Source organism: Diadema setosum, chromosome 17 (genome assembly GCF_964275005.1).
Source record: "Diadema setosum chromosome 17, eeDiaSeto1, whole genome shotgun sequence".
In the NCBI taxonomy this organism is placed as follows: Eukaryota; Metazoa; Echinodermata; class Echinoidea; order Diadematoida; family Diadematidae; genus Diadema; species Diadema setosum.
The window spans coordinates 3,993,427-4,018,042 of record NC_092701.1 but is presented as its reverse complement, the minus strand read 5'-3'; the positions used below and the strand labels follow the sequence as shown (position 1 = coordinate 4,018,042).

General features: G+C 39.5%; 1 protein-coding gene across 4 annotated transcripts in view; it reads right to left on the bottom strand.

The window, feature by feature from the left end:
• Positions 1-366: 366 nt before the first annotated feature.
• Positions 367-24,616, bottom strand: part of LOC140240696 (uncharacterized) — a 47,097-nt gene continuing 22,847 nt past the window's right edge. For 3 of the 4 annotated variants that reach the window (XM_072320453.1, XM_072320454.1, XM_072320455.1), the window contains exons 3-8: positions 6,658-6,788; positions 6,055-6,103; positions 5,431-5,580; positions 4,597-4,953; positions 3,610-3,696; positions 367-3,053 (exon numbers count right to left, since the gene is read on the bottom strand). In XM_072320453.1, coding sequence (XP_072176554.1) covers positions 2,232-3,053; positions 3,610-3,696; positions 4,597-4,953; positions 5,431-5,580; positions 6,055-6,103; positions 6,658-6,788 — 1,596 coding nt within the window. In that variant the 3' untranslated portion in view covers positions 367-2,231. The remainder of the gene's footprint in view (positions 3,054-3,609; positions 3,697-4,596; positions 4,954-5,430; positions 5,581-6,054; positions 6,104-6,657; positions 6,789-24,616) is intronic. The other variant, XM_072320456.1, reaches the window with a different exon arrangement.

Here is a 24,616-nt window from a genome sequence, read left to right as displayed (position 1 = left end):
CCACATAGCAACGGTAGTTAATACCAACACCGAACTAAAATGACAAATTTGATAATCCCTAGAGGATGGCGTTAGCCGCTGAGGAAAAACACGTGAATTGCCGACAAGAATAGTAGGGCTCGGTTCAGTAGACGACTTTTGTTTTTTCAACACCGGGTCCAACATTCAAAGCTACCCAAATTACGTCATAATTTTGAGGTCAACCTGCTAATTAACACGGACTGATTCGAACTTCCTACGGGATTATTACTGATGCTAGTGTTGAGATATCACTAACACCAGCGTCTGGCACCGAACCTGAAATATTTCATGGTATATTTGTAAAAAAGCAACAGAACCATATGCACTTACAATAATAATTATGCTTTTAAACTATGTTTTGCCGAAAAGCGAGTCAATGGTATGATGAAAACATGATGTAATCGACATTTCTTTTCTACAATAATTGTATGCCAAATTGTAAATAAGACCCCCACATGAGTGTGTTACCGTAGGCCCTACACTTCAGACACAACACAATCATGGTATCACCAATACTTCAGGTAGTAGGTCCTAATCACAACACTGAATTCAGGGCTCCCAAAAGACGATGACTTTAATGATGAATTATGTTCTTGGTAGGTATGTACACAAGGCTACATGTTGAATTTGTTTATTGCTGTGTATAACGAGTTCAGGTAGAAGTAACTAAGCAGTTAGGTCGCGTATCTAGAATTTTTAGAGATGATGTTGTTGAACAGATCTGTCTTTAATACCCACACTTCCAATAACCATGACAACGTTTTTACCTCAGCTTCTTAAATTGCAAAGTTATTGAACATACCGGGAAATATATATTAATAAGTAGATGCTAGTTGTAGGAACTAATTTTAAATTAGCTGAAATAAGCACCCGCCTTGAAGAAAGAATACATGGTACACTATTTATGTACTCTATTATGACTTACGTATACTTCTCCATCATTTTCATCCATTGGTTGGTGTTACAAGATAAAATATTGGTTTAACAGTAAAACGGACAAAATTTATGAAAAAACATTGGACAGAGAGGGAGCGAGAGAGAGAGCACGGGAGATAGAAAACATGCTATAATAGCACAAGGTTAGCCCGAACAAACCAACAAACACATTATACGAACACATATACATTATACAAACACATATACATTATACAAACACATACACATACAGGAACATAACCTATCAAATATTCCGAATCACCCTGCTCTGTTGAATGCTTTGCACTACACGAACATGAAAGTTTGGTCGTATCACAATATTTCTTTTTATGTGTGGTATCATTATACCGCTCTCTTACCTACAAAGTGTACATCACAATAACCTGAAAACGTAGTCGAAGTACAAATCTATGGGCTTCATGGAGCTCTCGTTGTTACTACGTTGTATTGTCTAACCATTTGGACTTGATAGTTGTTGTTTTTTAACCAACCAGTGCATATGTCTCAGTAACGCTGAAAATATAGATTTATTGGAATTTGCAATCTTCTGAGAATGTCTCCTGCATGGAATTCGTGACAGTGTAAGTCTTACGTGGTTTTTGATTATGTTGAAATAAAAACAACAAGCGAACAGGTGAAAATACCTGGCCAAGAATAATTCTGCCATCATATGTGATGTATGTCTCATAGCTGAGCCGTACCGGCCACACAGGGTTATACTGTGAATGTCACTGAATGTATTCCTGGAATGTGCATCGTTTTCATTTACAAAATCAGGAATATTTGGCACATTGGAAAGTAAATAAAATACAAATCACTTCTTGAGAAAAACAAAACAAAACAAAAACCTCACTCCATTTTTCTAAAAGAGAATGGAACAGACACCATATTATACATCGAATGATTTTTTTTTTTTTTCTTCCGTGCAATATACTAGTAACATACCGTAATTGCCAGCTGGTATGTTGAAAATATTACCGAGTCTCCGGGAACAACAACTGGTTCTGAGTAAATCTCTGGTCAGGTATAATACGATTTGACAATTTGAGATTGTCAACAATAATGGGCAGTCTAGATTACCATCATTTTCTGATGTTCGTGTTTACAGTAACAGCTAAATGACAGCTAATTTAAGCCATCAATGCACACATAATCCAAGGAATTTAACAAAATAAAACTAGATAATTAAATAAATAAAACAGGTTTCAAAATTGATGCTTTCCGTCTGTCAATCTTCTTTCGTGATGGCTAACAAGACGTGATATCTCCGTTTATCAGTCATCTTCAGTGCTTCCTTGTAGAGAGAAGCTGACACGTTTTCGCGCCAGTCCGCCGTTTGCTACTCGCCTCAGGCTGGGTATCTCCACCTTCTCTCTAGGCCCCGTCTCGCTCGAAACATTTGAATTGTCATCACCCTGTGACTGTTGAGCCACTGGCGATATTTCACGCAGGTTCTTCAAAATGGAGGCGCCGTTCATTCGTTTCGTGTCGGCATAGATGTGGCCTGGTCCTTTCTGCAAGCTGCCATTGTGATTGGCGTATGTGAGGTTTTCATTGAGGTCGGCTCCTACAGTTCCGCCGCATTGCACTCTGGGTAACACTGCCAAAATATTGCCGAGGGGGAGTCTTGAAATCATACTGACAATTGTTCTCGACATGTCGACGCACAATGTCGAGTTTTCAAGGGCCCATCCAATGACGGACGCATTCAAACACGTCCCTAAGAGAGCCGTGCTGACGTCACAAATTGACCACAGAGCCAGTGTCACTATGACAAGCGCGATTGTCGTAGACACAAAAGCGAAGTACATGATAGATGTCCATACCATTAACAATGCCATATCTAGTATTGTTCTAGATCCTTGATTATCAACACCATCAGTAGAATCAGTTTCACTGGGTTCACATTGTGTTATGACGCCATGTTCCTCCTCCTCCTCCTCATCTTCGCTTTCGACATTGTTATTTGTTTTGATGATGTCGGCAAGGTCGACTTCCTGGGCGTTGGACAGCGTTCTCTCGGTGTCGAGTGTTTTCCTGATGATGTCGAGCCGACGGTATAGCTCTAGAAAGACGGGACGATCTCGGGGATCCATCTGCATGTTGGAATCGTGAGAAAGAGGAATGACACAGACGGTAGATAGGTAGGTTTAGTTCGTGGTCAACCTGTTTCATTTAACTGATGGAGAACAAAGAAACTCGGAATTTGGGAGGGAAGAAGGATGAGGCTATAGAATATGGAGGATCGAGGGGAACACGCATTTTTGGGCCGGGACTGACTGGTGGTCGAGGTGAAGAAAGACTAGGAGACTTTCTAGTCTGCTATGGATACGTTCACGTCTCTGCTTGCCGATAATGGCAAGATTTTCACTTGCCGAAAACGGCAAGACGTGGTCCTGACTGACTGGCATTGAAAGATAGCCTTGTTTAGTATTATCACAGGCACTGCCAGTACTTATATCAAATTTATCGAACACTATCTCACAACGAAATATTTTTATTACATACATTATCTCCTCACGCCTCAGAAACATCTTTTACAATGTCTTTGCACTTGGGGGGGGGGGGGGGGTGAAACTTTTTATACTCCTTGTTCTTTCAATGAATAAAATATATAAGATTTTTGCACTCAATCTGGTTCCATGAACTCACCGAGCAACAATCCTCGGCAATGTCCAGGAAAGGTTGCGGAATACCCGGACATATCTCTTGAAACAGCTTTAGGTCCAGCCCAAATTTCTACAAGGAGAAGGAGAAAGAAAGAGGTGACCACATATATCAGAAGAACAAACAAACAAACAAAAAACTGAAGGCAGGTACGCCATCTTACCTTGCGCAACAACAGTCTGAGATGATATCATTTTGAAGACAACGCATTTCGTGGTGGACAGAGAAGATAATACATTAGCAGTTTGGGTTATATATTATTTGACGAGTTTTATTGCAAAACGAGCTTACTCCATTCTTATTAAGCCGATATATTTGTGAATAAGAAAAATAATAAGAAAATACAGGACATCTTCAATCACAACTTCTAGGATATTCCTTGTTATGTCACAAGTGAGGTATTACCGGTAAGGTTTACTATATGCTCTATCAGATGATGGACTTGCTTTGAAATTTTAAATATGGCGCTTAGCTCATTTTGCAATAAAACTCTTCATTTGTTTGCGTTCATACACTCTGCTTTTCGAAGACGAACTTTGTGACAAACAGCATGCAGTTGGTACATAACAGGGGATGACGATAGAAGGCTGCAGACAGCCCATGTACATTTTGTATTGGGTCATTTTAAACCCTCTCACAGTCGATCTTGCGTAGTAGGAATTCATGCAGAGCGCCATCTACTGCCAAAGATTTGCTTGCTTCTTAAAAGGGCGCTTTAAATCAAAGGGAACTTTGGGCCAAGATAAAGTTAGTTTGAAAGAAAAGAGGAAAATATTTATTTAGCATAGAAATGAAAACAGTCAAATAATAATTCGGGCAGTTATGAAATTGGGGAGTTTTGCTAATCTGTGCCAGACAGTTCTCTGACAGTGATGTAAATGTGCTGATGAATGAGTTGATGATTTCATCACCTCACGATTCCAAAAGCCTTGAGAGACTGATGTTTCAGACAGGGCAAGGTTTTCGTCTTACCCCTGTTCTAGGGAGATAGTCCGGGCAAGCCGATATCCTGGCAACAATCTCACACACTACGATGCCGAATGAGAAGACATCAACTTGTCTGGTGTATTCCTCGCCTCGTAACATCTCGGGGGCCATCCAGTACGCCGCACCGACCACCGACATCTTGCGAGGTATGTCCATGCAGGCCGAAGGCATAAGGTTTGGGGCCGAGAGGTCCGGTTCGGCCCACTCAGTCTCGTCGCCTGCATCGGGCGTTCGGGGCGAGTTCGGTGGTGGGTTTGGCATTACACCGAGGACGCGAGCAAGCCCGAAATCGGTGAGAACGGCCTGGAGAACGTTGTTCGGTTTTTGTCGGATCAGACAATTCTAAAATCGGGATAAAGACAAAATTAGAAGTGCGTCAAATAATTCGTCACATTCTCAAGAAATCAAATGGTTCGTCACATTCTCAAGAAATCCACAACAAAATAGATTTTTTAAGATTAGATTTATATGTTTAGTCCTAACAATATGACAGAACCATAGATATTCCAAGATTGTGATGTTGTTCACATTTACTCCTCAAAGGTGGAGGAATGAAATTACGAGAAAGAGGGAGAAACTGAAAAAAGGAAGATTACAAAAAGGAAATTTATGTTTATCTTTGAAGTGAAGAGAAAGATGAAAAAGGAGGACAATGAAGGTCACGGAGAACTTTAGAGAGAGAGGTAGAAAAAGAAAGAAGAAACAAAAGAAAGAAATGATTGAAGATTACAAAAGCGAAAACAGGAGATGAGGAAGAAGAGAAGAAGGAAGAAGAAACAAGGATGAAGGAAAGGAAGATGACCAGGAAACAAACATTACCCCTGATGTGAGGTCGCGATGACAGATGTTCTGCGAATGAAGGTAGGTCATCCCACGAGCGATGTCTGTTGCCACGTCACCTTTCTGTCGCCATGACAACGCAAAGTTTGTGTCCGCCAGGATGTCCGTTAGTGCCCCGCCCGACACGTACTGCAGAAGATGTAGGGACAATGTATGGTGTCGCGTTCAAGAGACTTTCAACCACACAAATTATGGTATTTATGGTATTCAGAAAATTTGATGGACCCCTTTTTTAAGTTAAAGATGGAAGCTGGTAATAATGATTACAGATATCATCATCATAAATATGCTCACAACTACCTTTTTATCATTCTAATTACAATACATGTATACCTTGCTATCATAAACATTGCTATCATGGTTATTGCCATCGGATGTTATGGTAAGTGTTATTGTTATAATTTCGGCTTGATTCTATAGAGTTACAAAGTGCCTCTTCATCATAGCATGATGAATGAAAACCGCTACACCTATCAGAGCATCATCAATGAAAAGAGTGTGAAAACCTCGGACATACATTACATTTTTTTTTTGTACAGATCAACTAATTTCAAGCGCGACCACAATATCATGACATGAATGCATCAATATCTATATAATTACCTCCAAAACGGGATGAATATGTCCGTCCTTGACACAAGCCCCCATGTACCTGTTCATAGAAAGGATGCGAAAAAAAGAACATAACCTTTGGAATAAGAATGAAAAGACGATTGGTGATATGCAGCTACTGTCATCCCCCTTTTTTTCCCTTTACTTTGGCAACACATAGGTAAAAGATCGTATTCGGACCATTCTGAAATCACATTTAGCTATGTAAGTGGGTCTATTTTTGTTTCTCTAGTCACGGTTACTATGGTTACGAGAAAGGCACCGTTGATGCATGAAATAATCCCCAATTTGGAAGATACCAGAAAGCTTTCCGTAATTACTATGGCTTATAACACATGCGTGCGGTTACTGTTACTAAATGTACTAGTAATATTTTTTATGTAAATTGATTGGTTGTCAGGCATTTCACCACAGCTGTCTCTTGGCCGTCTTGTTTTCAAAGAATCTTTCCTTCTTGCTTTTCATCATCCGTTTCTTATCCTTTTACCATGATATCTTTGTGTGAATCAGTGTGAAATCAAACGAGAACCTTTGACGCTGCTATGAGTTATTTTCTCACTCCAGTGACAACGAGGTTTTGATCCATGAACCTACCTGACAACATTCGGATGCTGGAGTTTGTTAAGCAGCTCGAGTTCCTGAATCATCTTGTGTTGGTTGGCGCGCCAAATCTGCTGCTTCCCAACCTTCACCACCATCACCCGCCCGTCCGACTTGTGGCGGATCTGGACGAGAAAACATCAGACACAAAAAAGATGGATGACTGTAAACGCCATATAATTTAAATCTATTTTCTTTTCGTGGGCAATGTGTGACGATACGAATTCGAGAATTGGTCATTTAGCAGATTATCCCAAACAGTGTTGTCTGCTCCATCTACATCATCTCTGCACACCACTGTCGGTCACAAAGGGAAGATAGAAGTGGAGTAATCATTGATTCCTATTACATTAACAACGTTATACAAAAGAAAAATTGCCTTTCGCCCTCTCGTGGCCAGAAAACATCAGGCTAACAAGGGGGGTGGGGTTCAGAAGATTGTCTATTCCTATGCGCGTGAGTCCTAAGGGTGAGGGAGGGATGTGTTTGTCTGTGTGTGTGCCCGGGAAGGGGGGGGGGGGTTAATCTTTATTGAAGGCGTTTAATAAATCGCGGCCCATTTTTGCTTATTCAATGCCACAATCATGCGGACCATTGATCCTTGAAGTTCCTTCCATGCAAGGGAAAGTCTCGGGGCAATTCATTATTCAGAAGATTATCATTAAATAAATGATCACTTAGCCGTGAACAAGATCATTTCCTGCGGTGTAATTTCACGGAATGATTTAACATGAGGCAAATTGATGGACGATGCAATTTATAAATTATTAATCAGTCCATACATTTTTCTTTCATTGTTCATCCATCCACCCATCGATCCATTCTCTTTTTCCTATTCGTTCTCAGGCTGTCTTGCCACTTCTCTGCGGCGTTTTCTTTCTGTTATCTTCCCAAATGCCATAATATTCTGTGTTGCGTCAGATCTTCGTATCTGTACCCTTTCTTTCTTTTTCTTTCTTTCTTTTTTGTCCAAGGCCTCTTTCCTCTTTTTTTTCCACTCTTCTCTCTCTCATTAATGATTATCCTTCTGGGAGTCTGGATGTTGTTTTTATTGCTGTTGATTTCCCCATGGAAAATGACCCATTGGCCAGTTTAGTTCTTTTAAATTGGAGTAACTACACGTCTGCGAACTTATTCTGGACTGCATGAGGCTAGTGGCTATCATACCAACATACACCCCTTTCTATTCGGAACTTGCTCAGCGGCTCTGTTTTTTCTCTTAACTCATCATCCCACGACATATTATTAGCTTGTTGTAAGACTGTGAAAACAAATCCATTTTATATTGCGTTTTAATATCACAACGACACGCAAACGGGCAATCCGTTCAAGCTTTTATGCGACATGAGAATCATTCTCAAATTCAGCTTTGATGCACTGAACGTGTTGAATACCTTGCATCCAATTCTTTCAACATTCACATTTCAAATTCCTCGACCACTGCATCCCATCAAAAACTTACAGATTACAATATGAATGCATTTTAGCATGTTACTGCCGCCGAATATAAATTATATTGTTGACAATTCCTAATATAGTTCAAAGTATTATCAAGAATCTCATGTCTTTTTTAATCATTGTAATATTTCTGTTTCAATTGGAGGGAATAGAGAGCATATATGCTCCAGAAAACTTATATGTGCAATATTCCAGTCACACGTGACTTGTACTCAGTACATGAACTTTCGAGTTCTATGTGTGATGAAATTGAGTGCCAAGAAGATATACTTCCCGCCTCCTCTTTCAATGGGAAAGTTCAAGTCAGATGCGACGTACAATGTCCTCTGATTAACCTCACTCTCCCCATGATGTAGTCGAGCGGAGGATGTGTTTGTTGTTATGGACACCATTCTCGGAAGAGACTGGCATCGCAGACAGCGAATAGGAGAAGAGCTGAAAAGTGGGGCGATTGATCGATTATAAAGCCTTAGAGAGAGGGCCGAGTGTCGTCTGCCCCTTTGGGATTCCTTTCCCATACAAACCTCCATCATGAACACTGCGCTGAATACTCGTGTGGAGTCACCGAGGTAATCGCGATCATTTTTCAGTTTTATTTGCCCGTTAAGTTCCCGCCTCTTCCAGGCTCTCCACACCGACGTACAGTTTTCCATTCGTGTTTCTTTGTCGTGGTGTAAATTGGAGCTTGATTTATGTCGTGAAATGATCTTGTGCGACGTGCCATATCTTCCCCGCATTTTGTTACATATGCAGTTGTTTAATTCAGTTCATATCAATGAATTTCTCCTTTTTCCTTTTAAAATGGCGTTATTGGTGACAATTTATAACTCGTCGTACAAACAATTGACACTTGTATCGACTCGCATGAGCAGATATTCCTTTAAATATTTATAAAAAAAATTGCGACGGCTATCTGAAGAAACAATGACGATCCATTCAATGTTTCGAACGTAGTACTTTTACTCCTTCTCCATCAGTATCTTTACTAGCTTCTTCTTGTTCTTCCCTTCTCCTTTGTCCTTATAATTCTTCCATTTGTCCTCCTGCTCCTTATCAACATCATTGTCATCATCGTCATCCTCATCATCAGCAACTTCTTCTTGTCCTTATCTTCTTCTTCTTCTTTTCCGTATTTCTTTCATTTCTCTCTTTGAATGAGCAACTGGCTCATGTAAGTGATATTAATTGAAATCCTATACAATTCAAGCTGGTCATAACAGAGATAGGCGCAGAGCCTATGACAAGCAAAAAAAAGTGGTGTCTTAAAGATTGGAGCATTTTCGAATGATGAGAGAACGGTGCAGAAAGACGTACGTGCCAGAGAGTAGAATGAAATGTATACATCTAACCTCAGCCCTGGATATCAAGTCACAGGATGTATGGAGATCTTGGGGAAATCCGGGTCCTTCCATCTCTCATTCTGGTTCATTTTTTATTTGTGTTTTCACTGAAGATACATGAGCGAGGAGAGACAGTGTGCGAAAGAGAGAGAAGAGGGGGGGGGGGTGAGATGGGAACTACTAGTAGTTGAGAGAAAGAGGAAAGGCTATGCCATTAATTTTTGCTTTATTTGTTTGTTTGTTTTTTAAATCTTCTTTTCTATTTTTCCCCATTGTCCATTGCTCTGACAGGAAAGTAGAACTTGTAGAAGGGGAAGGAGGAATGAAGGATTACATACCTTTGGATCAATAAAAGATATGCTTTAAAAAAAAATAAAGTTGTATCAAAGTATGTTCTGCCAGGTTCTTAATGCACGATGGGTTAATCATTTTGAAGAGTGCATGCTATCATCATTACAAACGCAATACCCAGGTATTATAATCATTCATATAGGTGTGGGATACGATTACAGTTTGTTATTCCGAATGTTTGTAATTCCGAAAATGAAATATGGTTCGTTATTCCGAAGGTTATTCGTTGATCAGAAAAAAAAGTATGTTACTCCAAAGGTTCATTAACCCGAAAACGACATAAGGTTTGAAATTTCAAAGTTTGTTAGTACGCACTTTTTTTTTTCCAGCGTTTTCGGATTAAGGAACCTTCGGCATAACGAATCTTGCTGTTTGTTTTTGGGTTTTTTTTGTTTGTTTGTTTGTTTTAATAGAATTTGGGATTAACGAAACTTCAGATCACCTAGTTAATACTTATTTAATAATGTATACCCTTAGCAGGATTCGAAACCAGTTTCTGCTTCCAAGATGTCCACTGCCCCATCCGCTATACCCAAGTGTTACTTTGGACAAAAGGAACACACCCCTATAAAAAAAGAAGACTAATACGTCTTGTCATACAAACGTAAATTATGCGCTGATGGAGTGGATAAAAAAAAAAGATAGAATTACAGCTTCACTGTCTCTTGTAGTTCTGTACGCCTTGATTATGCAGTAATCATATCATTCAGCCAAATTGGTTGAAATTTCGTCTTTTTGTTCTCGCACATTCCCTGAGTGCAAAGGTCCGGCAGAAACACCGATCAGCTCTGAGAGGATTAACATGTGGGAAAAGGAGCTAACCAAAATACTGCAACACATTGTAATCAAAATGGCTGTTGGTATCAAAAAGTGCAAACGACCCCTGTAAACCTCTCATTATTCACATTGCGTATGAGCTAGTGGCCATCAAATTGCGATGTATTGCGATATATTGTGCGGCCCTTTTGATTTGGGACTATTTTTTTCTTCTTTTTAATTTCAGGGTTTATACGTAAACATCAATTTAATTTGCAGTTAATGACCTCAATTCAAGCCCACAGTGCATGCAATTGTCCCGGGTGTTGATTACAAAAGTGTAAATACCGCTTACCGAATACCCATCCGCAACAATATATTTAAATGATTTACCCGAAAGAGTCGTGAGATTTTTTTTTTTTTTTCGCACACAATATACATGATGGTGTAAAGGATTGACAGTTTGTGAAAAAAAAAAAGCAGCTTCATGGTCGAGTGATTCATTCGTCGAATTTGGTACGTAAAGATTCAACCCTGTATGGAAAAAAAAAAAAAAATCTCAAAGAAATGAAACGACAGGACAGGTCTGAGGTTCACAATATTTATTCTCTGGAGGCACAGTCAATGCTATAAACAGTCCATGTTTTACCTTGTATTATAGTAAATTGGTAATTAATTTCCTACAAATTGATACGAAATGGGCAAGAAAACAGTGAAGAAGATTGCCATCATTATATCAAGGCTTCATGGCTTGGCCGACGGTACAACCCCAATGAATTAAATGAACAAAAGGAATATCAAAATTTACATTTTCATTACTTCACCTTATACATTACATTCCGAAGGGAAAGGCGCGCATTATAATGAAATTGCACATATTCCCTGTTTCTACAGGGAAGTATCACAGAACAAGTGTTTGGGGGTGTGATTTATAGGTTGTAATCGTTAACCACCGAATTTGTGTGAGAATGTACCTAATCACGTGTGCGTGCGCGCATCGTAATGTATGTGCTGCCCCCAATAAGACGCCAAAGTCGTCCAAATAACACCACACTTCGTCTAAAGATGATGAATTGCTTTCAAAACGGCGACTTTGGAATTTTGATGATGTAAATTCTCGCATTTCAGTCCATTTCATTTTTTTCTACACTTTGAAAATTTTACCACCGTCTTCATGAGAGCTTGCTTTTTTGGTTCTGTTTCTGCGACTTTTCATCAGGTGTAAAACAGGAAAGACATGTGTACAACATAATGTGTTACTGTTGGTGGTATCAGGCCTATTACAATATTAAGCATACCCAAAAATGCTGAAGGTATATAAACTCCATTTTATTTATTCATCTATTTGTTTACTTATCTATTTATTTATTTATTCAGCTTTATTCAAGAATAGAACATGGTAGTCACGTTCAGGGCGTAAGGGCCTGCTTTTCAAGTGAGCCCTGTTACAATATTGCGAGTAAAAACCACATACAACAGCAACAAAAGAGAAAGTAATGATGTAGAAACCAACAAGATGTGATATCTATATAAGTAAAAAAAAAAAGATGCAAAATTGTTAAATTACAATTTTCGTTCTCTATTTACCAGTATTCAGAAATCTTCCTGATATAAACGGGTACACACACATTTGTGTGTGTGTGTGTGTGTGTGTGTGTGTGTGTGTGTGTGCAGGCAAGAAAAGGGAAGAAAATACAATCGATTGGCTCCATTTCACGCAAGATGATGTTGATGAGAATCAAAAAAATGCCAAGGGCAGAAAATATCTGATGATCTATTATTGCTGACATTAAGGCTGTATACTGGAAGAGACATCTGTTTGCGAGTGAAGGGCATAGACTGGATCCATTCAGACAGGTGACCTTATCACAGTGCTCTGGCGGATTGATATTGCAATTGAACTGAGAAAGATCAAGGGGGGGGGGGAAGGGGGAGAAGGAGCGAGCTCATTTGTGTGTGCATGTATTGTGTGCGTGTGTGCGTGCATGTGTTGTGCGTGGAGGCGGTATAGGCAGGCAGTAATATACGGTGAAATATTTTCAAATTGCTAGTTTGTTTTCATTAAGATGATTCCACTGCTGAGTCACTGAAAATTGGCTCCGAATTGGAGCTCTAAATGGAGACTCGTAGCTCCACTCAAATCAATCAAGCTTTGGTTGTATCATTGATTTATGGACATGATCCTTCGACATTTTAAATTAATGCTTTCAAAAAGAAAACCCAAAAAAAAAAAATGCATGAATTACCAATGTAAAACACCATGAGCTGGAAACATTATTTAAGGAATAAAATCAAGTATTATTTTGCTGTTGCATATTATTCATCCAAGCGCTTGCACTTCCAAATTTGAATAAAAATATTGCTCCTGCATTAATTTTATTCTTTTGGTCATTGATCTTCGAATTGATCTATAATAGCATTCGTTGTCTATCTTAAATGTAAGCTTGCTTTTTAATCGTAATTCAGTCCCTATACATATAATGTCTGTGCTTGCATGGGTATAAATCTGTACATTCTGCAGCTAACATTTAAGTCTAGTTAGAGTCAACCGAAAGTAGGTCAAACTTTATTTCGTGCACATGATTGCACTTATCGAAGTTTACTATTATTTGTATTCGTTTATTGCTTGGTATCATAGTAAGTAAACTGATATGTAAAAATTATCATAGTGATTTCACCTAACGATTGGACATGGATGAGTTCCGCCAAAGCAGTCACCATGGGTACTTAAGATAATGATACATACACGGCTCATGTGTTGGAGCACGACACTTAAGTCTTTAAGAACCACTGCTATACCATTGCTATTGTGTATCGTACTCTTCCATTTGATTACGAAAGAGTTAATGTACAATTAGACCCCTTAATCAAGGAGCGCGATTGACCTATGTGTATGGTGAGATGTTACTTATCCTCATGCACAGACGTTAATGCATGGTTTATAGCTTATAAGGGATACTCCACTGCGCTCCAGACGATATTGACGAGCAAACATGATATGAAGCGTAACATATGGGAATAGAGTAACCATGGAGTAACTTAGCAGCACCGCAGATAAATAAAACAAAAATCACTTTGCTTGAAATACATGCTTTGAAAGAAATATACCGTGGTGCCTCTGTGACGTAATATCAAAATCCTCCAATCAGCTAAACAGATGCTCTCAATTAATCAGAGAAAATAAAGCCAACATCATCTTTGCCATTATTCCAAAGCGTAAGATAGCACCCGAGCGCCTGATAGAATTCAGGGTTTGCAACCCCGTAATATCGGTTGATGAAAATGTCTTGACGTTGTTGTTGTTTTCATTGTTTCTGTGTGTGACGGTGACGGTGACATAATAATCATTATCATAATCATTATTTCATCAATTTTTATTCATCCACGATGACTTAGATCCCGTCAGAAGAATGATAATGTAGTTTTGTGTAATCAGGGGAAAAGGTATTGTAAGATGTATTCTAATGGGACAAGCTGACAAGATATTGACCCATCATGGGTCTGATCTATTCGAAGTTAGTTTCTCGACAAACTATACAAGATGCAGGCTCATTGTTAGGAAATGCCAATATCGAGAGTAACACCGACGAGTGAGGGTTGTTAGGTCGTCAAAGTTTTTGACGTCATAGATGAATTAACCAATAACACTTCGTCAGAAGCCGAACTTGGCAATGATCGTCACATCGGAACAAGATAAGCTGCAGTGTCATGCAAATTCCCCAAATTGCGTTTGACATCCACGCGGTGATCATGACCGATTGTGACAGGCAGATCATGGGCCTGAATATGTGGAGATTACTATTGGATTTTATAGAGATTTGTACGAGATACCAGCAGGTAAAAAGGAAGCATGACACGGGAATCTAGCATGTTTCAGAGGATAAACAGCCCCTCGTTTCGCGTAAACAGGAAAAGCGCACCAGGCACGTCCCTCGAGAAAAACTAGTGTCCGAGGGTAAGATTATCCCTCACTGAAAGCAAGATGGCGGAATGATGGCGGGGCAGCGACCAGCCGAGACGTAAATAAACCACCGCTTTTTCTCCAGGGTGTCACTGGAAACTCGGATCGCCTTGCACGGCTGCAGACGACAGGAAGAGACTGAGATTTATCTCCCTTTCAAGTTTTCCCGCCCATACGTACCTGCCTTGGCCAAGTTCAAGTGCCTCGACAAATGTGAACAACAGCAGAGATGAGTGTGTGGGATTTCGGTCCTACTACACCGTCTACTTTAAGAAAACAGGATTCACTTGTTGCAGTGAACTGCTGGAATGATGGGAGACCGTGTTATCTCTCCATTCTATAATTAACTTCATACATCTAGTGCATTAGACGCGCATATCAAAATCGAAGAAAAGGGAGTAAAATCCGCGCGTCTGTACTGTTGTTTGTTTTTTAAGGAACGACCTTGATATATCTAAAACAGACACACAAAGACATATTGAAGGTATGTAGTTGAAAATTCACCAATCTGACTTTTAGAACGCATACCAATCAAGCAATTCAACTGCACTAACAATTTGTATCTCCTTTGGAATAATATTTGTAAACTTATCATAATCATCATACTTTCTTCAATAAAGTGCAGACAATATTATGCGTGGCATGATTTCAACATTGTAAAGTGCAGTGGTAGATCGTAGCGGAGAAAACGTGGGGTGATGTGCTCATTACGACTGTGCATTATACCATCAATGACATGTGTGATGAGAAAATGGAATATTCCATTAATAGGACATGCACCATCATTCCAATCTTGCGTGCTGACAGCGAAATGGCGACGCACGTGCGTCATCTGATCGCGGTTGTTGTCATGCATCAACATCAGATCTGCAGACGAAGTGAGCAGGAGAGATCCAACGTGCTGCACAATGTCTCCTTCATGTGACCCTGGGATTAATGTTTGTCTGTTTGTCTGTCTGTCTGTCTGTCTCACTCTCATCAAGTAAATAGTCTTGGATCAGAACTTTCTGTATTATTGTCCCCAAACTCAACTACATCCTCTGCCGAGGCATGGCATAATGATAATGATGAATACATTGTGCTCTGCGAAACAATGCAGACAATGGTGTAGATTTTGTGATGCACATTAGGCGTTTTCACATCAGCCCGATGTTTCGAAATATTTTCTGACTTGGGAAATTAACCCGATCACGAAATAGCGCGCTAATTGATCGAGAAAATTTCTCAAGTCCAACTCGGGAAATTTCCGAAATAGCAGGATAATTAATGCGAACTAGCGCGCTATTTGATAATGTTCGGGCTGATGTGAATAGAAAATGAAATAGCGCGCTAATTTGCGATCGCGAAATATATCTCAAGCTTGGAATTTTATCGGGCTGATGTGAAAACGCCTAGTGATGCACAAATAAAATCTTGATATTGAAATTGCGGTACCCATATAACGTCTGTTCCGCAGCCCGAAAACATGCATGGAACATTTTCCCTTGTTTATTCGATAGTAAGTATGGTCCACAACTATATATTGAACACAGACTTGAGGAGGTCAATTCCGGGTTTGACCCAGGGTGATTCAGAAAGAGTTGATTCAACACGAGTGATGGGAATCAACAGTAATGAACACCTCTTAAGGCAAACGAATTAACGATCCATTTTCAAAGGTGGTGTAAGTATTTTCACGGTATGGCATAGTTATTACTAAAATGAGAATTTGAAGTGAGCAAATAAAATATTACCGCAACAAAAATGAACATTGATCTTGTCTTGATATAACATGAGATCATTTGCTGTGATCGTGATCGTTGTGTGATCAACCTTTCCATTTTCTCCAAAGACATTAATTGTCACATTCGCACACTATGTTCACAACGCGATTTTTCCAACTACATTGTATACTAAAAGCCACAGAGCTGGGTACAAACACGTTTGTTTGTTTGTTTGTTTGTTTGTTTGTTTTACCAGCTATATGCGTTGGATTCCCACTATAAAGGCACTAACATATCATGTTGCATATTGTCAATAGTTTTCTATACACATATATTGTTCTGCTTTATTCTTGTATTTCATGAAATTATATTGGAATAATCTTGCCATTTAATAATTTCAATCTTGTCATGATATTGCAACTGCTGCCATATCATATCAGAAAATGGATATTGTAAACAAGGTGCATATTGTAATTATCATGAACGATTAAAAAAAAAGAAATACACAAACACACACATACAAACACACCCACACACACACAGAGAGAGAGAGAGAGAGAGAGAGAGAGGACACCGTCTTCAGAGACAGAGGAACAACAGCCTAGGAAATTGATGGCCCAAAGTATGCATATTAAAAAAACAAAACACCAAAATCTACAAAGTCTTGATTCACACTTCAGGTGGGAAAGAGGGATCATTCTGTGTGACATAAAAAAAAAAACAAACACAACCAGCAACTTACTTTGATGTGAGCCTGCTGAGTCTATGATAATCATGTGCTTGAAAAAAAAAGCGTGTGGGGGCATTTTAAGTGTATGTGAGAATGTTGTGTGCCAGGTGTGTTTGTTAGTCATGTATGTGCGAATGTGTTTGTGGCATGTGTGTGTGTGTGTGTGTGTGTGTGTGTGTGTGTGTGTGTGTGTGTGTAAAGAGTGCAAGAAAATGCATAATGATATACCGCAGTATTAGACAATGAGTAACCAGGAAGCCACTACCGCAGAACATAGTGCTGTAGAATCTTTCGGCCTTGATTTGTAAAGTGTCGAGTCCTTTGAATTTGACAGGATGATGTGACATTTGTCACGTCGCCGCGCAGACGACACACGGAAACGAAAGTGAATTCTTCAGGGCGGGAAAAATCCAGGAGAGTACCAGGGAGTCTTTAAAGGCAAGAATCTTCCGTTCCCCCATACCCTGAATACGAAGGAAACGAAAATCTTTAATTCCTTAGTAATGAACATTTACCCTCAAATAAGCTTTTTATTCTTGTTTAAATTATGAAGTCAGAGACAGAAGAAGAACAAAAGACAAATTTTCGGTGAAAAGAATTGCAAGTTTCACTAACATTTAACTGTACATAAAACAAGGTCTCCCTACATCACAATAAAATCATTGTGGTAACGTGATTATTTTTCCCCTTTTATGGTATCTTTACCCCTCTTAATTGCACATATGAAAATATAAAGTGAATTTTCATGTATCTTTAGAAAAAAAGAAATGACATGTATTAGGTTGTAAATAGAGTAAACAATGATTTTGACGATAGTTTAAGCAAATTTGTTTTTCTTCACAAATGTGTTGCTCTTTTAGGAACATTCAGTGAGTGGAACTCGATTAACCTTACGCATATGACGTCATAGAAGACAGTTCTTCACCTCTCCGTACGATGTCATGTTAATTATAGATCACGGACAGATACTACAAATAATGATCCCCAATTTACTAAGTGATTTGTCAGTTTTCGCTTGAAATGTCATTGTTCTATTGTTGTAACGGCCATATTATAGTAACATACCTCCCTGCCTGACATACACGTTAGACATTGTCTAATTTTGAAGTTTCGTTACATTATCACAGTGAACTTATCATTAATCAAGGAACGATATGAAAACACGCACCCTCGAGTCTGTAGGACTTTGCTTGATGGGATCTGCTTTTGTTTGTTTTTTTCTTCACATGGCAGACGTAGCCAGTATGAAGGACAAATGTCAGCAATTACTGAAAGTTTCACGTCTTCGTGTGCGGTTAAACCACATGGGACTTTCCACGGAGTCTTGGGACATTACTACCGTTAAGCGAAATGCATCGTTCAATGTGTTATGTTTGTCACTTTCAAAGTTATACGGTATGTCGTCGGTGAGAGAACATTTGCTGGTATTTTGACCTCTCGCAGCTACAAGCCATGAAGCGAATGCTGGTATACTGTAACATCAATGCCGACTTCTCAGGGTTGTTTTAGTTCCACCTCACAGCCTTCGTATACAATGCTAAGGTCAGTGGTGCTATCGGATTTGACAATTTTCAACAAACATGGCACGGGCTATAAAAGGGTGATCAATTTCCACATAAACCCCGTAAAGTCATCATTTTACCCTAACGCTTTCTTGGATCCGACAAGCGTAGCTCTCTTTTCTCCATGCACCATAGGCCTGAACCATACCCGATGGATCTGTCTGATTACATCAGGGGCAATCAAATCGTTACAAGGTGGGGGGGGGGGGAGGGGTCCCGTCGTCGTAAAAACACTAACATAAACAAAAAATACCAAAAACATGTATTGTGACTACATGTATTCTCAAACCTGCCACCCACCATTCGGCTCTGCTGCGTGTGATAAACTAAATAATAATGAGAGTAACTTGAAAGCATTAAGCAAGATAACAACTTTGACAACACTTTATAGACATCCTGAAAGATGTCATCTGCCGGTACATGGCAGCTGTGAAGGAAGTAAGTATGTCGACTATAAGAAGCATTACGTCAGTCCAATGAAGCTTCCTCTCCAATTACACGATTTTATGTAAGTGCCACTATGAAATCCACGAAAATAAAATCTGGGGGAAAAAATGAATGAATGAACCATTCGTTTATCACATGTCATGACAACAGCAATGAAAGTCAACCTAAATGTTTTGCGGTCATGCCAGCGACAGTCATTGGTATACGTACTGTATTTTAAAGTTCAATATCAATCGTCAATCGAAAGCAGTGATAAACTTTAATCAATACACTCTGATGACTTCTCGGTAGGCTCAACCTTACAAATTAACTTCATCTTATGGATATACTCTGTCAACTAGAGGCTTTTGTTGTTTTTTGTGTGTTTTGGTATAATGATACAACTGGAATAAATATACTTCTGATTATTGTCAATGTAGGTATTCGTCCTTCATTAATCAACGATGTCCGTGGTGATCAGATCAATCATGATGGTCTTTATCTTCCACAGCCAAACCTTGCAAAGCACAGTGAATCTTCCCTGGGAGGGATACCCATGGAACGTTATACTTCATTTCTACCAATTTACGACTAAACGCAAAAGCAGGGTGTTGAACAACGTCCAGGCGCCTCCTATAAAGACAACAAGGGCGCTCCGAAAGCGCTTCGCGAAAATCCCACTCGGCTGATATCACTCTCATTCTCGCGCCAATAAAGCGATCCTATTCCTGAGCCATTTTAGCGAGGGATGTACGGCGATCAATATACTGCCCAAGGTTGTTTTTATCAGGGAAACTGCCGGTAGTTGTCGTCACTTCCTAACGTGGATCGCACCAGAGGTCTACTCGACTTTTAGGGGTTGAGACAGCTGCGACTGTACAGTTTGAGAGGCTACAGTTTTTGCCCAATCAAGACCTTTTCAACAACAACCAAAAAAAAAAAAAAAAGTAGCAATCGAGGTGTCTTCCACCAGTGACGTCACAGTTGTGTGGCCAGACAAAGTCTTTTGAGCCCCTCCCCCAAGCAAAAAGAAAAGCAAGCAAGCAACCAAACAAACAAACAATAAAAACGGCCCGTTAACGATTGCCCCGTCACTGTACACGCATGCTAACCTGGAAACATTCAACTGAACATTACTTGAATATGAGACCATTCTGAAGCAAATAATTTTCACAAAACAATAGATATAATGTACTCTTAAATGAATCCTACAAGGACTGGAACAATCATCCCCCAGCATTCCCACCGATTCCCACTGATCAGTTACTAGCCATCCCCTTTAAGGTTAATTCGAACATGGTGCGGACTTGTAGCGTACGATAAACTATCATGATCACAATCATCTCATGCAGTATCAAAGGCAGACCTGACCAAGTTGACAAGTTCACTTCAGTTGGAATCACCCCAGCGCATCGGTCATCAGAACGAAGAGAAGTATCCTGACCTTGTCATACCGAGCGGACGATATTAATTCGGCTCCGGTAATGACATTAACGGATTAGGGAGCGTAAAGGATGTATCCAAAATTACTCTCATTTCCTGTCAGATTAGAGAACATGCGTTTGAAGAAGCCAGATTTCTCATCCCACCATATTTAGGGGCGTTTGGAAATCCGTGACCCTGGATACACTGTGACATCATCTTTTCAATGCTCTTTGGACAGATTGTGAATTTTGTTAATATTGCAATCCCCTTTCTGCCTCTCCCATAATTAATTTCTTTGCAAATATACCAAAAGTAGAACTGCAGAACTGCCGATCACACACTATCTGCAATATCTCTACCAAATTTAGCGCTGGAACTCGATCGAAAATTATAGGAACCAATTAGATTAATGGGTTATATTATTGTATCATTACTGTCACAAATCTGTTGACACCGTGAAAATAGCTCTTTTAATCAAGAAACAATGATAAAAGATAGAAAGACGAAAAACGTGCGAAAGACAGCGAGAAAGGGGGGGGGGGGTTGTATTTCGTCAAGAGCACTCACGTACAAAATATCGAGACAAGCGGCATCGTTCTATTCTGTATCAAACTCCAGAAAATTAATGTGAAGGAGTACGCACATCACTTTCTCACTCAAAATTTGCAATTCATCTGGTGATGGCTTTCTAGGCATGAATATATTTTTTCTTGTCTGCTTCCTTCAAGTCAAATGCCGTCAGCATCGCTTGGTTCGGCTTGAAAACATTCTGTTCTTGGTAAGCACAGCGTGCATCCTTCCTGCATAATGACAATGCCAGGCGCCATAATAAATAGCTCTACATGAGTTACTGAAGCTATGTACCATGCGGCTGCACGTACACTGTAGTGATGAAAAAACTGATGTCATGCCTACTTACATGCATTTTTATAACGTATCAACAAAATTAATCATCGAACACTGTCGATGCGTCGAAAACGCGATAGTGGATGCAATTAAGCGGATGACTATGGTGATAAAGGAAAAAAGGGGAGGGGTGCTAGGAGCGAAGATTTCAGAGCAGAGGGGGTTTTGTTTCTCTTGTTGTATTAAGGCCATTATACTTCAAATCTTTCCCTTGATCAATGAAAATTTGCATTACATGTAAAAGCAAACATTACATAAATGAAAGATTGACACAAAACCAGACACCAGCTCTAGTGAAACTGATTATTAACATTCATGACAAAAGGCAAATTATATCAAATCAACAAAAAGGGGGAAAAACCCAAAGCTATATCTATATTAACAATGAACCAAAACCAATTCAATTTGAACAAAGTCACCGACCCCTTTCCTGTAGAAGAAGAAGAAGAAGAAGAAGAAGAATAAGAAGAAGAAGAAGAAGAAGAAGAAGAAGAAGAAGAAGAAGAAGAAGAAGAAGAAGAAGATCGAGAAGAAGGAGAATTTGTTTAGGGAGAAGAACGTGGACAAAGGCAACCACAAGACCAAGAGAAAATGTGAAGCACATCTAATCGTCGATGCAAGTGTCAAGTCATGCTGCATCTTCCTAGCAAAACAAATCTCTCACCAAGGGTTTGCGGGTTAGCCTTCCGTCGACCTGACGGAAATTCGGGGATTATACCCCTCTGAAAGAAGGGTCCGGGTTCAGCTGTTCAGGGTACCGGGAATGGCGGTACGCTGAGCCGCGGAAGTTGAAAACTTTTTTTTTCTTTTTTTTTTCCTTTTTTTTGGGGGGGGGGGGGTGTTGTGGGTTTCTTCTTTGCAGAAACAAACTTGAGATGAATAATTCGTCTGATATTTCGGGCAGAAGCTGACTCTCTCTCTCTCTCTCTCTCTCTCTCTCTCTACTTTCCGCAGAATTGTGGTAAACAGGAAAAGAGAGGAGCAACGTACCGAGGGGCATGTAGGAATCGTAAGTGGGTCACGGGTGTACAGGTGGAGGGAAGGGAGCTTGGGGGTGGAGGGGATGAGAAGGGGGGGGGGGGTGGTGGAGAGGGAAAGCTGATGAAAACAAGGAACATGGGGCAATCTTTCAGTCACAAATAACAAAAACCCGACAAGACGGAGAGGACTCAAACACATGAATGTTCTCTACATTTTCTTTTTCCCTGTATCATGATTTTTCTTTTAACTTGTACTTTGAATTCATTGCGCAGTGTTTATCATAATTACATACGATGCCATTGTATGCAAGAACTTGTATAACGGCCAATGGCTAAGCATTTTACTGCAATCAAACGCGTTGAATGAAATGAAATTTAAAATCGCCACAATCAACATCACCATAATAGTAACAGTTATACATTAATGATGTGAATAATAGTGACAAAATACAAATATCATGATCGTTCTTATTATGATTTGAATATTGGCGTTTATTCTGCCAAGATTACGCCTTTTAAGAATAGGAAAAATCGGAAAAGGTGTTCATCGTCTATAATAGGCACGAATTTGAACGTTTAATTACTCTGTAGCTTTTTAGTATTAACTGTTTTGTACAAAACAGCAAAAGAGAAAAACAACGTCATCTTTTAACGTGTAAACAACCATGAGTGGGATGAGTAAGCCCATAGAACGTTGAGGAAAAGTTCGTACACATTTTGAGTTGTACTAATACGAAATGTCCTTCGTCGCCTTTTGTGAGGAACACATCGATTGGCGAGTCCAAAAACAGATCTGGAACGTTTGCTATTTATGGTACATTCTTTTTCTTCTTTGATAATTCCGCTTCAATCCCACAGAAGTTTCGACTTCAATTACTTCAGTATGAGTTATAGACAAAAAAAAAATTTCGAAAGAAGAACTGCACTGTGTGATAGCATACAGCGTCCAATCTGAGTAGATTCCTAGCAGACCTGCCTCATTTAAACGTCCCCTGGTAGCGAGGAGATGCGTTCAACAACAACAACAACAACAACAACAACAAAAACAACAACAACAACAACAACAACAACAACAGCGGCAGCAGCAACAACTACAACAACTACAACATCAACAATGGAGAATGGGAACAATAACTATCACAACTGCTACCACCACCACCACTACTACTACTACTACTACACTATCGACTCCTCCTCCTCCTCCTACTACTACTACTATTAACTACTACATGTACTACTACTACTACTACTACTACTACTACTACTACTACTACTACTACTACTACTACTTCTACACTACTACTACTACTACTACTACTATTACTACTACTACTACTACTACTACTACTACTACTACTACTACTATACTACTACTATACTACTACTACTACATGTACTACTACTACTACTACTTCTGATAGTACTACACTACTTTTACAACAACAACTACTACAACTACTGAACTTCCTCCCAATTTATCGATTGGAAGATGTGTTTCATACCCATTTTATGAGCAGGCATCTAATTTATTTGCTATTGATGAATGGCGAATAACGTCAAGTAACAGAATAAGCCGAATGTGATATTCAACAAGCATGTCTCAAGCGAAATTAACCCGCTAGTCATGAGTATACTCAGGCAGGTGTCAATGGGAAATGCGTGGTTAGCAAAAGCAGCTCGTCGTCAAAGGGGGTTAACGGATTAAACTTTTGTAGAGCAAAATCGACTTGATTTTCTTCTTTTTTTTGACAAGATGAAGCGCCATTTTGACATGATGCTCTGGTTTGTGTTTGTGGATAAAATATGCAATGGGACCAAACCGTGACTGCTCGTGACTGCTAACGTCTACAAGTTGTTCTCCTTGAGTACGTTCGGTCTCCCCTGACAACAGTTGTCATGGCTACGAACACTCTGGATTGAACGTTAACCAAAGGTATTCATCTCAGCATCGTGTCTTACCAAGTGTCTACTGTCCTTTGTACTGTCTACCTCAACACTTTCATCAGTACAGATTACTTCCTTCTTTTGCCCCTTTGAGGAGCGATTTTCCAAATATTGAACGAAACAAACAAACACAAACAAACACACAAACAACCGCAAGTTTTATACAACTATAATAGCAGTCACCAATAAGATTTTAATAGGGCGAATATTAACTTCAAAGAGCATCGACGATTACAGACTGATTTTTCAGCAAGAGTGCAAATGAGAATGACGATATTTTTCATATGTAAGTAGGCCTAGCTATAACCTCAACTTGTCTGATGCCACATGTGTGTGTGTGTGTGTGTGTTTGTTTGTTTGTGTGTGTGCGTGTGTTTCTAACTGGAGAGACACTCTTTTTATTGTCTGAAT